At 48.4% G+C, this 13,993-nt stretch overlaps 1 protein-coding gene across 1 annotated transcript in view; it reads left to right on the top strand.

Moving 5' to 3' along the window:
* DNAI1 (dynein axonemal intermediate chain 1) overlaps nucleotides 1-13,993 on the top strand; it is a 298,189-nt gene that overhangs the window by 148,021 nt on the left and 136,175 nt on the right. Inside the window, exons 17-18 of the mRNA XM_054031240.1 lie at nucleotides 4,938-5,086; nucleotides 5,801-5,900. Coding sequence (XP_053887215.1) covers nucleotides 4,938-5,086; nucleotides 5,801-5,900 — 249 coding nt within the window. The remainder of the gene's footprint in view (nucleotides 1-4,937; nucleotides 5,087-5,800; nucleotides 5,901-13,993) is intronic.

Genomic DNA, 13,993 nt, shown 5'->3' on the forward strand with positions numbered 1-13,993 from the left:
CATTAAAGCAAATTCCAGCAATATAACAATATGCAGAACTACCAGCTCAGTGAGAGAGCATTTGTACACCATCATATTAGCAAACTTCAGATGACACTGACTGATAAACCAAGGTAACCCAGTAATGATCATTTTCCTGAATTCAGGAATCTCTCTCTGGGGCAGGTGCCGTGTTTTTGTGTGGCTGGGGTCTAACGACCTCAGTCCGGGTTGGAGCCTTAGGAGTAAGTGCAATACGAATATTTAATACTAATTAATCATGTCCCTTTTTCTGCTGTGTGAAGGCGCTGAAAGTGCAGTAAAGTTTGAGTACCCAAACGGTGAATGTGACTTTGTAAGAAACTGAGTTAAGCCTTGTAATTTTGATTAATTGGAGTCTTTGGAGTGCAAGAATTGAATTCCCATAACACTTTAGCAAGCCTCCGGTTCTAATCTGAATGCATTCAGCATTTGTTATGGCAGTGATGTGCATTATGAACCTTATAGGTGGCATACTGGGCCGTATTTGCAAACATGGGATCCTAAATTGAACCTACACAATGTGCACCCTTGTTGCAAATACAGTTAAGTGTTTTGCACATGCAGACAATGATGATGGGTTTAGTTTCCTTAGAAAGATCTCAGGTGTTAATGAAATAAGTCTCCCAGTGTCCGTGCGTGTGTGTCCGTGTGTGTATATTATTATCCCAATTTTTCAGATGAGGAAACTGGTGCTCAGAAGTCCATTGAGTGATTATTCCAAGGACCTCACAGAGACGGAGGCAGTGCTGGGAATGGAACCTTGTCCAGTGTGCTAAGCAATGCTGCGCTTTACCACATGCAGTTGGAGACTTAGTGTGTGCAACACTTGTGCAGATTTTGCTTGCACAATGGCACCCACACTTGCAAATTGGGGTTACAGTGGCTGTTATCATAACTGAAGGTTCTAAATAAATTCAGCGATAGTCAGTAGGTGAAAGATTGCATGGGTTCAGTTACACTTCCTCATGAAAACAGCAGCAGCAGAACAGAAATGGCACCTGGCCCCTCTTTTTGAATGTCAGCTTAAAAACCAAGATGTTAGCTGGTGTCATTCCCGTGAGCATTCGTTGTTCCGATAAGATGGTGGAATATGAAATAATCTTTGGCCAGGGTTGTAACTTCAGGCACCCGCTGGGTACTGGGCAGAGCTTAGGGCTGAACGGCTCAGGGCCCACTGAGGGAGAGCATACAGCAGCCGTGTCGCAGCTGCTTTGGAAAGGTGCCGTATGTGCTCACCGGCACTGGTTTTGCGATGCTGGCAGGGTGGAGGAGGGCTGGCCATCTTCCTTGCAGCCATGTCGTGCTATTAGCCATGCAGCTAGTGCTTGGGAGAGTACTAGATTTGTCCTGTGTCCAGCTCCTGCACTGGTGCAATAGGGAAGAGGCGCCCAGCAGCCTTTTGTTACCCAGCGCAGGGGCTGGCAGAATTTGGCCCTTTGTCTCAGAGTACGTGGAAATGACCAGACAGTGGGAACATTAACTTGGAAAGCCATAGGCGCTGACTCCCTGGGTGCTCTGGGGCTGGAGCACCCATGGGGGCGGGGGGAAATAGTGGGTGCTAAGCACTCACCAGCCACAGCTGTTTGGTGGTGCCCCCCATTAGCTGATTGGAGGTGCCAGCAAACAGTTGTTGGACGGCTGGGGGAGGGGCTTGGGGGCGTGAGGAGTGGAGCGGGGGTGGGAAGAGGCAGAATGAGGGTGGGGCTTTGGGGGAAGAGGGTGGAGCAAGGGCGGTGATTTGTGGGAGGGGGCGGAGCAGGGGCAGGATGAGGCAGGGCCTTGGGGAAGGGGTGGAGTGGAGGCGGGGCATCGGGGCAGAGGCATAGTGGAGTACCCCTGGGGAAAAGAAAAACTCAGTGCCTATGTTGAAAACCAAAGCTCAGCCTGCCTGTTTAGGGGCTTGTCTACACTCGAAATGCTACAGCAACACAGCTGCTCCCCTGTAGTGCGTCCGTGTAGACATTACCTAGACTGACGGGTGGGGTTCTCCATCGGTGTAGGTAATCCACCTCTTCTGTCGACCTATGCTGCCTACACTGGGGGTGAGGTCGGCTTCACTCCACCGCCCGGGGGGGTGGATTTTCACACCCCCGAGCAACATAGTGAAGCCGACAATTTGCTAGTGTAGACGAGGCCTAGGAAAGTAGCACAGCCTGCAGCACAGAACTTCTGCACTTTGCAGCCTGTCATTCACAAGATAACTGCTCCCCTGGAGTTGATGGCATTTATGGTCTGTGTAACCATGATGTATAATAGCTGATGAGAATGCCTGTGGGTAAACAGCCAGCTCCTACCACGCAGAGCTCTCGCCAGATATCACTCAACTTGCGTTCAAAGGCCACACCATGCCTGTCCTCAACAAGGAATCTTGCCAGCAGGAACTGGCTGCCTGTCCCCCTCATTCTTGCAGTGTCTAGCTTGTCTACATGCCAACATTGTACAATAGGTCTGCACGTTGCATTACAACCATGCATGTACCTGTGGATTCTCAGGCTGCTGATGCCCGTGCTGGGAACAAGGGCTTTGGGAGGAATGTGCAGATGTGAAGCTCATGTGAAATGTGGTTGGGAGGGACCATCCAACCAGTGGTTTCTTGCAATGCTTTTTGTTTCATGCAGACAGGCCCAAAGATCGACTACCTCTGAGGAAGAGCTATGTGTGAAGGACTTTCTTTTTGGGTTAAGTGATTCTTTTTCTTTATGACCCTCACATATTGGTGTCTTTGAACCGGTACCCACAGCAGCAGTTACTGAAAGCTGAAGTCCACCTCTGCCGGTGGCTCTGCTTTCCCTGGGGTGGTAATCTTGCATTGCCACTGCAGACCTCGGAGTGAGCCCTTCATGCACGAAGCAGCCGGCAGTTCTATGTAATAATTCATCATTTGTGCCTTTGGCATCAGTCCCCTGAGATTTAGTCCCTGAGTCAGCAGTATGTGAATGTATCAGCTCAAGTCGGCAAGAGCAATTTGCAAATGTGTCCTCGCTCGTCCGGCAGTAGCGTTAAGGAGCTGGTGCTCTTGTTCAAATGATTCCTCCCCGTTTTAGCTTTTCGAATCCATGGAAGTTTGGAAAGACAGCTGCTTTCTCCCGTGATGTCCAGATCTATCCCTAGCAGTAAAAGAATAACAAGACTAATTAGCAATACGTCACATTTCTGTAGCACTTTACAAACCGTACCTAATCTATCCTCACAATCCCCTGCAAGGTGAGGCAGGGTGATTGTTCCTGTTGGCTTAGGGTCAACATCTTCAAACTTGTGGCCTTAAAGTTCACCCCAAATCCACATTTTGGCAACAAAGTAACCCTCGCTGATCTTAGAGGTGCTGACTGCCAACAGCTGCCCTTGACCTAACTGCAGGCACCTACGTTTGAATATTTACGCCTAGGTGATCCGTTATTAAGTACTTCCCCCAAGACCACCCAGTGTACATAGCACAGCAGGGACTAAGACCGGCTCTTCAAACTTCCAATCCAGGGCTTGATCCTCTGGTTTAATAAACGATGAACCTGTCACTTCCTGACCATAACACAATTTGGGGGCTGCCACGCTCTGTTTAAATGCATGTTGATGGGGCAGGGAAGGGTTTCTCTACTAGTTAGTAGAAGCAAAGTGGATACTAAAGTGTCTGGCTGCCAGCTAGGAATGCCCCAAAGAGCGGGAAAGTCTGAGTACTGATCAGTGGCAGGCTTGCTAGACCCAGATGTTTACAAATCCGAGAACAAGCCACAAGCTTTAGTCCCACTCAGAACTACTCACAAACCCTGTTCCCAAGGCAGACAAGCCCATTTCCTCTATGTGCATCACGGCACTATAGCTTCTGTCACTAAAAGAGCCGGGATTGGATGGTTATGACCCTGCTCTCTCACGCACACTCAGATATTAACATTGACCTCGATGGATTTGTTGCAGTGGGGGATAGAGAATAAGACTGAGAATATATTATTGCCCTTATATAAATCGATGGTACGCCCTCATCTCGAATACTGCGTACAGATGTGGTCTCCTCATCTCAAAAAAGATATACTGGCACTAGAAAAGGTTCAGAAAAGGGCAACTAAAATGATTAAGGGTTTGGAACGGGTCCCATATGAGGAGAGATTAAAGAGGCTAGGACTCTTCAGCTTGGAAAAGAGGAGACTAAGGGGAGATATGATAGAGGTCTATAAAATCATGAGTGATGTGGAGAAAGTGGATAGGGAAAAGTTATTTACTTATTCCCATAATACAAGAACTAGGGGTCATCAAATGAAATTAATAGGCAGCAGGTTTAAAACAAATAAAAGGAAGTTCTTCTTCACGCAGCGCACAGTCAACTTGTGGAACTCCTTACCTGAGAGGTTGTGAAGGCTAGGACTATAACAGAGTTTAAAAGAGAACTGGATAAATTCATGGTGGTTAAGTCCATTAATGGCTATTAGCCAGGACGGGTAAGGAATGGTGTCCCTAGCCTCTGTTTGTCAGAGGGTGGAGATGGACAGCAGGAGAGAGATCACTTGATCATTGCCTGTTAGGTTCACTCCCTCTGGGGCACCTGGCATTGGCCACTGTCGGTAGACAGGATACTGGGCTAGATGGGCCTTTGGTCTGACCTGGTACAGCCTTTCTTATGTTCTTATGTTCTTAGTGTATCCAGCAAAGCAGACATTTCAAGTTTAAAAATACCAGCGCATTCCCATTCAGGTTAACTTCCCTGACAGCTAGAATCATGGTAGAGAGCGGGAAGTTGTTACACTCAGAAGGGCTTTATTTTCCATACCAAAGGAGAGAGAAACGTTTTAAATGAAGCTTCAATCCTGTAGGAAAGGTCACAACTCCTGCCCCCCTAAAGAAGCGGCAGGGAGATGCCTCCAGGGTGGAGAACCACCCTTCTAGAGCAGCCAAATGATTCTTATTGGTGATCCCTGGTTCCTTTGCAGTGTTCAAAATCCTATTCAAGCCAGTTTCTGGACACCTTTGATGCTCACCACATGGCTGTTGACGCAGTGAGCTGGAATCCCTACCACATGAAAATCTTCATTTCCTGCAGCTCTGACTGGACTGTCAAGATCTGGGACCACACCATAAAGTAAGTCTTGCTGTGTCCTGGCCTTGGCAGCGGGAAAGTGTGATTGATGCTCTCACAATATAAACATACACCATGCAGCTAGCTTTGTCTGCTAAAATCTATGGTTACAGTTTCACCATTAGGTGGATTTATTGCTTATTACTCTCTCTTACCCTCCTTGTTTGCTTTTTCCTGAGCGTAGCAGTTCCTTCAGTAATAAGAGCAGGTACAGCCCTGGATTGCTGCCTATGTAAGTGTATCTAGGACTAGGGTGAGATGCCCTGCAGGCCATGATTTAAAAACGTTGACAGACCTACACCAGGTACCAGCCCTCTGGCTTGGATCCAGGCCACACAGGTCAAAACAGGGCCCTGCAGTTCAAGGTGGCTGCCCTGGTGTTTCAAAGCCCTGCGTGGCATTGGATCCGGCTACCTGAGAGATCCACTGTCCCTCTGCAACCAGGACCTCTCATCCCCGCTGTGTCCCACTGGAGCAATGATACTGTTAGCCAATCAGAGCCTAGCAAACTCGCTGCAGGAAGAGATGACCGACCACTAATCTCACCCCATTCAAACATTCATTCAAACTTTCCCACAATAGCTCCCTCATTCTCTCAAACACAAAATCCCCTAACCCTGCTTCTTGGCTGCCTGGGGTACAGCATCAGAGGCTTTCATCTTCAAGAGTGACATGTAATCCGACAAGATCTTCTTCACCCCAGGCCTTTCTTTCCAGGACCCCGATGTTCATCTTTGACCTGAATTCTGCTGTGGGGGATGTTGCCTGGGCCCCTTACTCCTCCACTATCTTTGCTGCGGTCACCACGGATGGGAAGGTAAGAGGCTTTTTTTGAACTGGGAGGGGATTAAGGAATCTAATATCCTGGACAGAGAAGCGGCAGCACAGCTGACAGCAGGCTGCTGGTGGGGTGAGCTGGGCGGCTTCATTTGGGATGGAGCTCAACGGCTGAGGAGTTGGAATTTGCCATGTGAGTTAGTCTGGGGGTGGGGGGCCTGGCATGGAAGGGGGCTCTGTCCAGGGAGAGGAGGAACACTTTGGTGGATATTGACCCTGTGCAGCCTTAATCTCTCCCTTCCCACCCCCGACTCCATAGCACACTGGCGTCTTAAAGCAACAGTGCTGTAGAAGCCAGGGCCAGCAACACTTCCCATTCTTTCCCAGGCACCTCAACTCCGTTTCCATAGCAAGCTCACCCAGGCCAGAAATCTTTAGCAGACATCCAAGGTTTCTTCTGCACAGCAGTGCAAACTTCTCAGCTGGTCTTAAATGGACGCCAAGGGCCCTTTAGGGGACATTAGGGATCAGGTGCATAACTCGATGTGGCCACGCCAATCTCATCGGGATAAAACAGGCATGTATGTGTCTCTCTCTGTATACAATGTATACGAACTGACACAGACAGGAGGGGAGTACCCTCTCCATCGCGTGGCATTCCTAGCCCTCTCTGCTGGGTATTCAGTGGATGTGCAAGATCAGCATGGGGTATACTTCTTTGGGGACCAAACCCAGCCCCGGGCATAAGCAATTGCAGCTCCCATTGAAGCCAAGAACATTACACCTGTGACGGGTTGGGTCACAGAAACCCCCTTGGAACTGCCACCTGATGTGCTGAAACTACCTCTGAGCCCGTTTTCTCTGCTAGCTTGGGACTTCAGTACCCTGCCTTGTTGAGCCAGACATGCTAGCCTGCTGCAAACACAGACCCAGGTCTGAATCATGTCCCCCAAGAGCTGCAGACTTAACTGAAAACAGCTTAAGAAGTGCTCTTGTCTCTAGCACCCAGACACCCAGGTCCCAATGGGGTCCAAACCCCAAATAAATCCATTTTACTCTGTATAAAGCTTATACAGGGTAAGCTCAAATTGTCCGTCCTCTATAACACTGATAGAGAGAGATTCACAGCTGTTTGCTCCCCCAGGTATTGATTACTTATTCTGGGTTAAGTAATAAGCCAAAAGTGATTTTATTAAGTATAAAAAGTAGGATTTAAGTGGTTCCAAGTAATAACAGACAGAACAAAGTAAGTTACCAAGCAAAATAAAACACAAACATACAAGTCTAAGCCTAATACAGTAGGAAACTGAATACAAATAAAATCTCACCCTCAGAAATGTTCCAATAAGCTTCTTTCACAGACTGGACTCCTTCCTAGTCTAGGCTCAATCCTTTCTCCTGGTATAGTTCTTGTTAGTTCCAGCAGGCATCTTAGGTGAAAAGCAGGGGATTTCATAGAATCATAGAATATCAGAGTTGGAAGGGACCTCAAGAGGTCATCTAGTCCAACCCCCTGCTCAAAGCAGGACCAATTCCCAGCTAAATCATCCCAGCCAGGGCTTTGTCAAGCTGGGCCTTAAAAACCTCCAAGGAAGGAGACTCCACCACCTCCCTAGGTAACGCATTCCAGTGTTTCACCACCCTCCTAGTGAAATAGTTTTTCCTGATATCCAACCTGGACCTCCCCCACTGCAACTTCAGACCATTGCTCCTTGTTCTGTCATCTGCCACCACTGAGAACAGCCGAGCTCCATCCTCTTTGGAACCCCTCTTCAGGTAGTTGAAGGCTGCTATCAAATCCCCCCTCATTCTTCTCTTCTGGAGACTAAACAATCCCAGTTCCCTCAGCCTCTCCTCATAAGTCATGTGCTCCAGACCCCTAATCATTTTTGTTGCCCTCCGCTGGACTCTTTCCAATTTTTCCACATCCTTCTTGTAGTGTGGGGCCCAAAACTGGACACAGTATTCCAGATGAGGCCTCACCAATGTCGAATAAAGGGGAATGATCACGTTCCTCGATCTGCTGGCAATGCCCCTATTTCACATGACTGCAGCCCCCTTTGTTCTGTCCGACCCCCATTTATAGCTTTGGCACAAGGCGGGAATCTTTTGTCTCTCTGGGCCCCACTCCTCCTTCTAAATGGAAAAGCACCAGGTTTAAGATGGATTCCAGTACCAGGTGACATGGTCACATGTCCTATGAGACCCCAAGCCTTCATTCTTCCCGGCCTAACTCACAGAAAGGCTTGCAAGTAAACAGAGCCATCTACAGTCAATTGTCCTCGTTAATGGGAGCCATCAAGATTCCAAACTACCATGAATGGCCCACACTTTGCATAATTACAATAGGACCTCAGAGTTATATTTCATATTCCTAGTTTGAGATACAAGAATGACACATTCATACAAATAGGATGACGCCACTCAGTAGATTATAAGCTTTGTAATGATACCTTACAAGTGACCTTTTGCATGAAGCATATTCCCGTTACATTATATTCACACTCATTGGCATATTTTTATAAAATCATATGGAGTGCAACATCACAACACCCTCTTAATCTAGGGATGAATGGAGCCCTTCGAGTACTGGGGATCATGCAGGGCAAGGTAAATCAGAGGGGTAAGCAGACTGCTTTCTTGTATACCTTCCTCTCAGTTACTTTTCCTGCTTTCTCTTACAGCCACTGAGCATGTAATTCACTCCCTTTGAATCCTACTGAACGCCACACTGATACAAGTACATTGCCTCTTACATCATCTTCCTGACCAATTTCTAACCACCTCGCACCCAGTTCTGTTCCCACCGAATTGAGCCAGTGGCCTCCCTGGGAGCTGCACCTACTTGCACTAGATCTGAAACTGGCTCATTAACTAATCCTCACTCCTGTGCGTAGATGCTATTATGCCCATTCTACAGATGGGAAAACCTCATACAGCTGGCATCCGATCATTATTGATCAGAGCTTCCAGGACACAGGGAAGCAAAAGTTAATAACAAAAAAATCCATTATAGTAATGTGCCCAGCACTGGCCAATGCAGCTTTGCTATAATTAAATGGTATGAAATTAGTATTTTTCACATCATGCTCAGGGGTGGATGTCTCCAAGAATAATGACTTTATAACAAAGTACTTAGAATAATCCTAATGTTGAGTTGATGGGAGATATATTTTTTGCCCCCAACCATCCATCTAGCATCTCGTACAGTTAATTCAGTCCTGGCAGACTGCCTGCAACTCTTAGCTAGCCATCATTCATTAGTGCTTCTATATTACTTTAAGACCCCATTGCTCTGAAGCTGTGGGCAAGATTCTCTGCTGGTGTCAGTTGGCAGATTACTGTAGAAAGTCAGTTGGGCTCCATCAGATTGCACCAGCAGAGAACTTGGCTCTATGATTTCTCGACTGCTATGATCAAGTCAGCATTAGCAGTGATTTCATTGCAATTTAACCTTTAAATTATAGAAGAAAAATCAATTTCACTGATCTATCGGTGAAGCCTAGAAGCCCTGCCACTGTACCAGCTGAGGCTGAGGACTTAGCACATCTCACAAGCTTGGGAATGTCAAATATAGTCCATACTGAAGCAGCCTCCAAGGAAAACCCAAGATGCTGCAGCCTTCAGGAAATGGTGCTGTTTCTAAAGATCCCCTGGCATTTCCCCCGAGAGGTGTGGGAGCCCCGAAGGCCTGGTTGCATTCCACTCTGGGTACCTCATTCAGCCTGAATGCTGGCACAAACTGAATACACAGCTGATGCCTGTGAGTACAAAGCATCGCTGTTTTGCCACGTAACCTTTAGCGATGAGATGTAGATGTCTCCGGATGAACGCAGCCGAGTGACAGCGATGTGCCGAGGGCAGTGTTCTAATGGGAAGAGAGTGTAACACCAGATCTTGGCTCCCTTCAGCTTCTTGATTATGCTATCTCCAGAGGGGTTTAATCCTCATAGATTGTGTCAGAGTCTCTGTCAGAGCTCTACCAGCTGGCCAGTTGTTCCTTATATTTAGCTAAATGTTGGTGCCACAAGATCTTTCCATCAAACTTTCCCCTGCTGCCTGCTCCTCCCCCAACCTGATGGATTCATTTCCCAGAGTTCTGCAAATGTGACGATTTGAGTTATGTGGCTGCACTTTCATGGCCACGGGCTCACTCCTGCCAGCACTTAGTCAGCCAGACCGTCCCACTGCAGTCAGTCAGCTACTCATGTGATGGAGGGCTGTGGCATCAGGTTCCCAGGCAGGCAGGACACGAGCTACTGTCAGCTTTGTCTCACTGCAATAAGCAATTTGAAAAAACCCTGATCTCTGGAGCCTGCACTTCTTGGCACTGCAGCCTGCGGATTGTTCTTGTTTGAAACAGAATAAACGGCCAAGTAATTCGATCACCGATAGAATTAGAAATTGTCTGTGGGGGAATAGCACAGACTGGGTCGAGTTGGCTGGGTCCCAGGCCAAGAAGCTGTAGTACAAGCATAGGTAATGCTACGTTAACGCATGCCGCCTCTTCTGCAGAGCCCTCCCTCAACCAGTTACCTTCCCAGTGTAGGCCACCATTCCAGACCCCTCCCCCACCTATCACTTACCTCCTCCGTGTGGTTCCCTGTCCCAGAAGTCAGGCACCGATAGCCAGCCACCTGCCTCTCCACTGCAGTCAGAGACCTACTTTACATGCTGACCTTATGCTTGGTGCTGCACGGTGCTGGTGGTAGTTGGAGGAGGAACCAGCCAGCCCGGCAACCTTCTCTGTGAGGGGGAAGGAGAGGCCTTTCAGGTTAAGAGCCTTGTGCCAGGGTGCAGAGTCCCCAGTATACAAGGGGTTAACTCCAGTTCCCTTTCCCCACCCAGGCACAGATGTTCAGGGGATAGGCTATGAGCAGGAAGGGGGAGAATACCTAGGACCTGGCTCTCTATCAGTGTCAGGGAGAGGACTTGCCCGCTGCCCAGTCTCCAGGCAGCCTAGGACTCTGAGCACAGCTAAGCCATAGCAGGGCTGCTTGATTGACCACTCCACCTGATAGGCCAAGGAAATCAACAGTGACTGACCTCTGACTGCTCAATGCACATGCCTGCAGCTTCATTCCCAGCCTCCTCCTTGCCCTGCTCCAGCCCGCTCCAGCCCTGCTTGGTTCCTGACTCTTCACCCTGGGTCTGACTCCTGCTTCTTGATTCTGCCTGTCATCCCTGGGGCATAGATACTGGCTTTCTGGCTCCCACTCTGACCACTAAGCCTGACTACCCACATCCTGGTTTGTGACCATTGAGACTCTGGGTTGATCCATAGCTTCTTACTCTTTTTGCTTGTTACCCTGTGTGGTTTGTGTCTGTACAGAATCTCCTGCTGAAGTGACCTCCCTGCTTGCTGCTGGGGTCGGATTGAGCTCCGGCAGCCAGCCGGCTTAAACCTACATTCCTACCTAGTCTGTACAGACCATGTATTAGAAAAGCCAGATGCTCTTGTTCCCCCCCCAGCACGCTGGGCCAGTCTGCCCCTATACAGTACCGTCTTTTGAAACATGCAGTAGGCAAAAGTTACAGCAGACACTTGGGGGATCCTTCTGTGTCCGATGTGGAATGGGATTGTTATGTTATATTACTAAGTTTTGAGGTATTGTATTAGCATATAACACTGGTAGCAGATCACTGTACCATGATCCTGTATGGAAGCAAATAGTTACAGTTGCAGATTATTAGTGTTAATATTTATTATCAAGCGAGTGCTAGGATGGGAGCCCGGCTGCCACATCCACCAGCTCTTCCCTGCCGGGGGCACAGGCACAGCCCCTCTGCTTTTGGGGCAACGTGCCTCATGTGCTGGGACTTCCCTGTCCATCGTGAGCTATCTTGCCCCGCAGTGTTAGGATGACTTTGGGAACATACGCACATCACCCGCCTGTCCACGCACATCTCTTCCCTGATACCCCATCCTCTTCCCTGCCCCACCCCCGGATACCTGACTTGGTTCCCAGCTGCTAAGAGCAGGATTTTGCTCTGAGGAAATATGCAGCAGCCTTAATACTCAAAATGATGGTCTCTTCATGCCATGCATCCGACGAAGTGGGCATTCACTCACGAAAGCTTATGCTCCAATACATCTGTTAGTCTTAAAGGTGCCACAAGACTCTCGGTTGCTTTTTACAGATCCAGACTAACACGGCTACCCCTCTCATACTTGTCTTCATGCCATGTGTACAGACTCCATCCCCAGCCAGATGATAGCCAGCTCTGAGCCTAACGCTGCACTTCGTCCAACTGGTGCTTGTGGTTCTCGTCTGCATCTCAAACTCTCAGCTTTGACCAGCTAATCAATTATGTGTCTCCCTTATCAGCCAGGGCTGGTCTTGGTTTTGTGAGCCTCTAGTAGATTTCTGTAACCCCGGTAGCACCTCTGAGGATTGGGTTGGCAGCTGGGGAGCCAGGGGTACGTCTGGCTGGAGGGGCTAGTGATAAAGGAGACGAAGGAGGTTGCTGGCAGGTGGGGGAAAGGGTACAGGGAAGGTGCAGCACTTAGAGCCCAGCATAAAGGCAGCTGGAACCTAGTTAATCTTACACGGTGTATGTAGGTCAGTGGTTTGCACATTGGCCTGCTAAACCCAGGGTTGTGAGCTCAGTCCTTGAGGGGGCCACTTAGCAGTCTGGGGTAAAATCAGTACTTGGTCCTGCTAGTGAAGGCAGGGGGTTGGACTTGATGACCTTTCAAGGTCCCTTCCAGTTCTAGGAGAGAGGATATCTCCATTAATTTATTTAGGTCATGGCAGTGGGTAGGGGAGGTGACGGGTGCATGCAGTGAAAGGGATCCGACAGAGCGACAGTCCCAAAAGTGCAGCCACATGTGTGGGGCTGGATGTCATTACTGCTTAGGTTGCAATACAGCTTTGACTATGGCTGATATAAGCTAGCTTCACTTAGCTCATTAATTACTAAATGGTCCAGGGCCCGTCGCAAAATTCACTTCCAGGGGCTTATTGCTTTATTGCAATTCAATGTAGTGATCTACACAGAGACCAGGCTGTGCCTCAAATGATCACTCCTGATTGGTGTAGTTAGTGTGTATCTACTGTGAAAACGATGTATTCAGCCATACCAAAACAAGCAATGACAGCTCTGAAATATATTCCATGAATCACTCTTTGATCCGATGGGCCCGATTTACCATTGCTCTGCGCCTGATCTGTCCATTTACGTCTGTGCAAAGGGGATGTAAAATGCTGCTCAATCAGAATGGAGCATTTTCCAGAAGCTGGGACTGCACGGCAGGAGACGGATCCCTCAAAGTGCCCTGTTCTGTTCATTCCCTCGGAAACACCTGGCATTGGCCACTGTCAGAAGACAGGATATTGGTCTGACCCAGTATGGCCGTTCTTATGTACTCCCTCTGGTGTAAATGGTGACTCAACAAAGGTGGATCTGGCCTTCTCTGTTCATGCCGTGCTCATCACTGTGGTGTGGCATCGGAGTCTCTCCTAATGTCGGTCAGTTTGGTACATATGGCCAAAATGTATTTTACAAAATGTGGTCTGTGGATATTGTCGTTCAGATTTGTCTTTGATGCAGGGACAAAGCAGAATTTCTAACACGATGCGATCCCTGACGCTGTTCCGCAGCCTGAAGTCAAAAGGAGCTCTGCAAGCAGGGGAGCTGCAGGCCGAGGCCTCGTTAAATTAAGCAGCATTTTGAACTCCGTAACCTAAGTGAACCGCTGAGCGGACACAGCCTGGCCCTCTGGCACCACACTGAGGTGCTGCTTTTGAGGTGACTTCTCAAGCCAGCACCCTCCTGGGTTTTAAAGCCTGAAAGGACTTTTATTATCATCGACTCTGACCTCCGGTACAAAAGGTCAGAGAATGCCACCAATGATTGTTGCATCAAGCCCAAAGGTCTAGCTAAACTAGGGCTTCGGTATCCATCTGTAGTCTTTTGTTTTATCCTTACGTCGTAAGCTCCATGGGGCCGGGACTTTCTCTTTGCTCTGTTTGTACAGCACCTAGCACAATTGGGACCTGGTACATGACTGGGGCCGCCAGGTGCTACGGAAATACAAATCATAAATATTAATACATTTAGAGAGACATCTGGTCATGATGTAAAGACTCCAAATGATGGAGAATCTACCACATCCCTTAGTAGATTCAG

The sequence above is a fragment of the Malaclemys terrapin genome, chromosome 6, assembly GCF_027887155.1.
Source record: "Malaclemys terrapin pileata isolate rMalTer1 chromosome 6, rMalTer1.hap1, whole genome shotgun sequence".
Lineage (NCBI taxonomy): Eukaryota > Metazoa > Chordata > Testudines > Emydidae > Malaclemys > Malaclemys terrapin.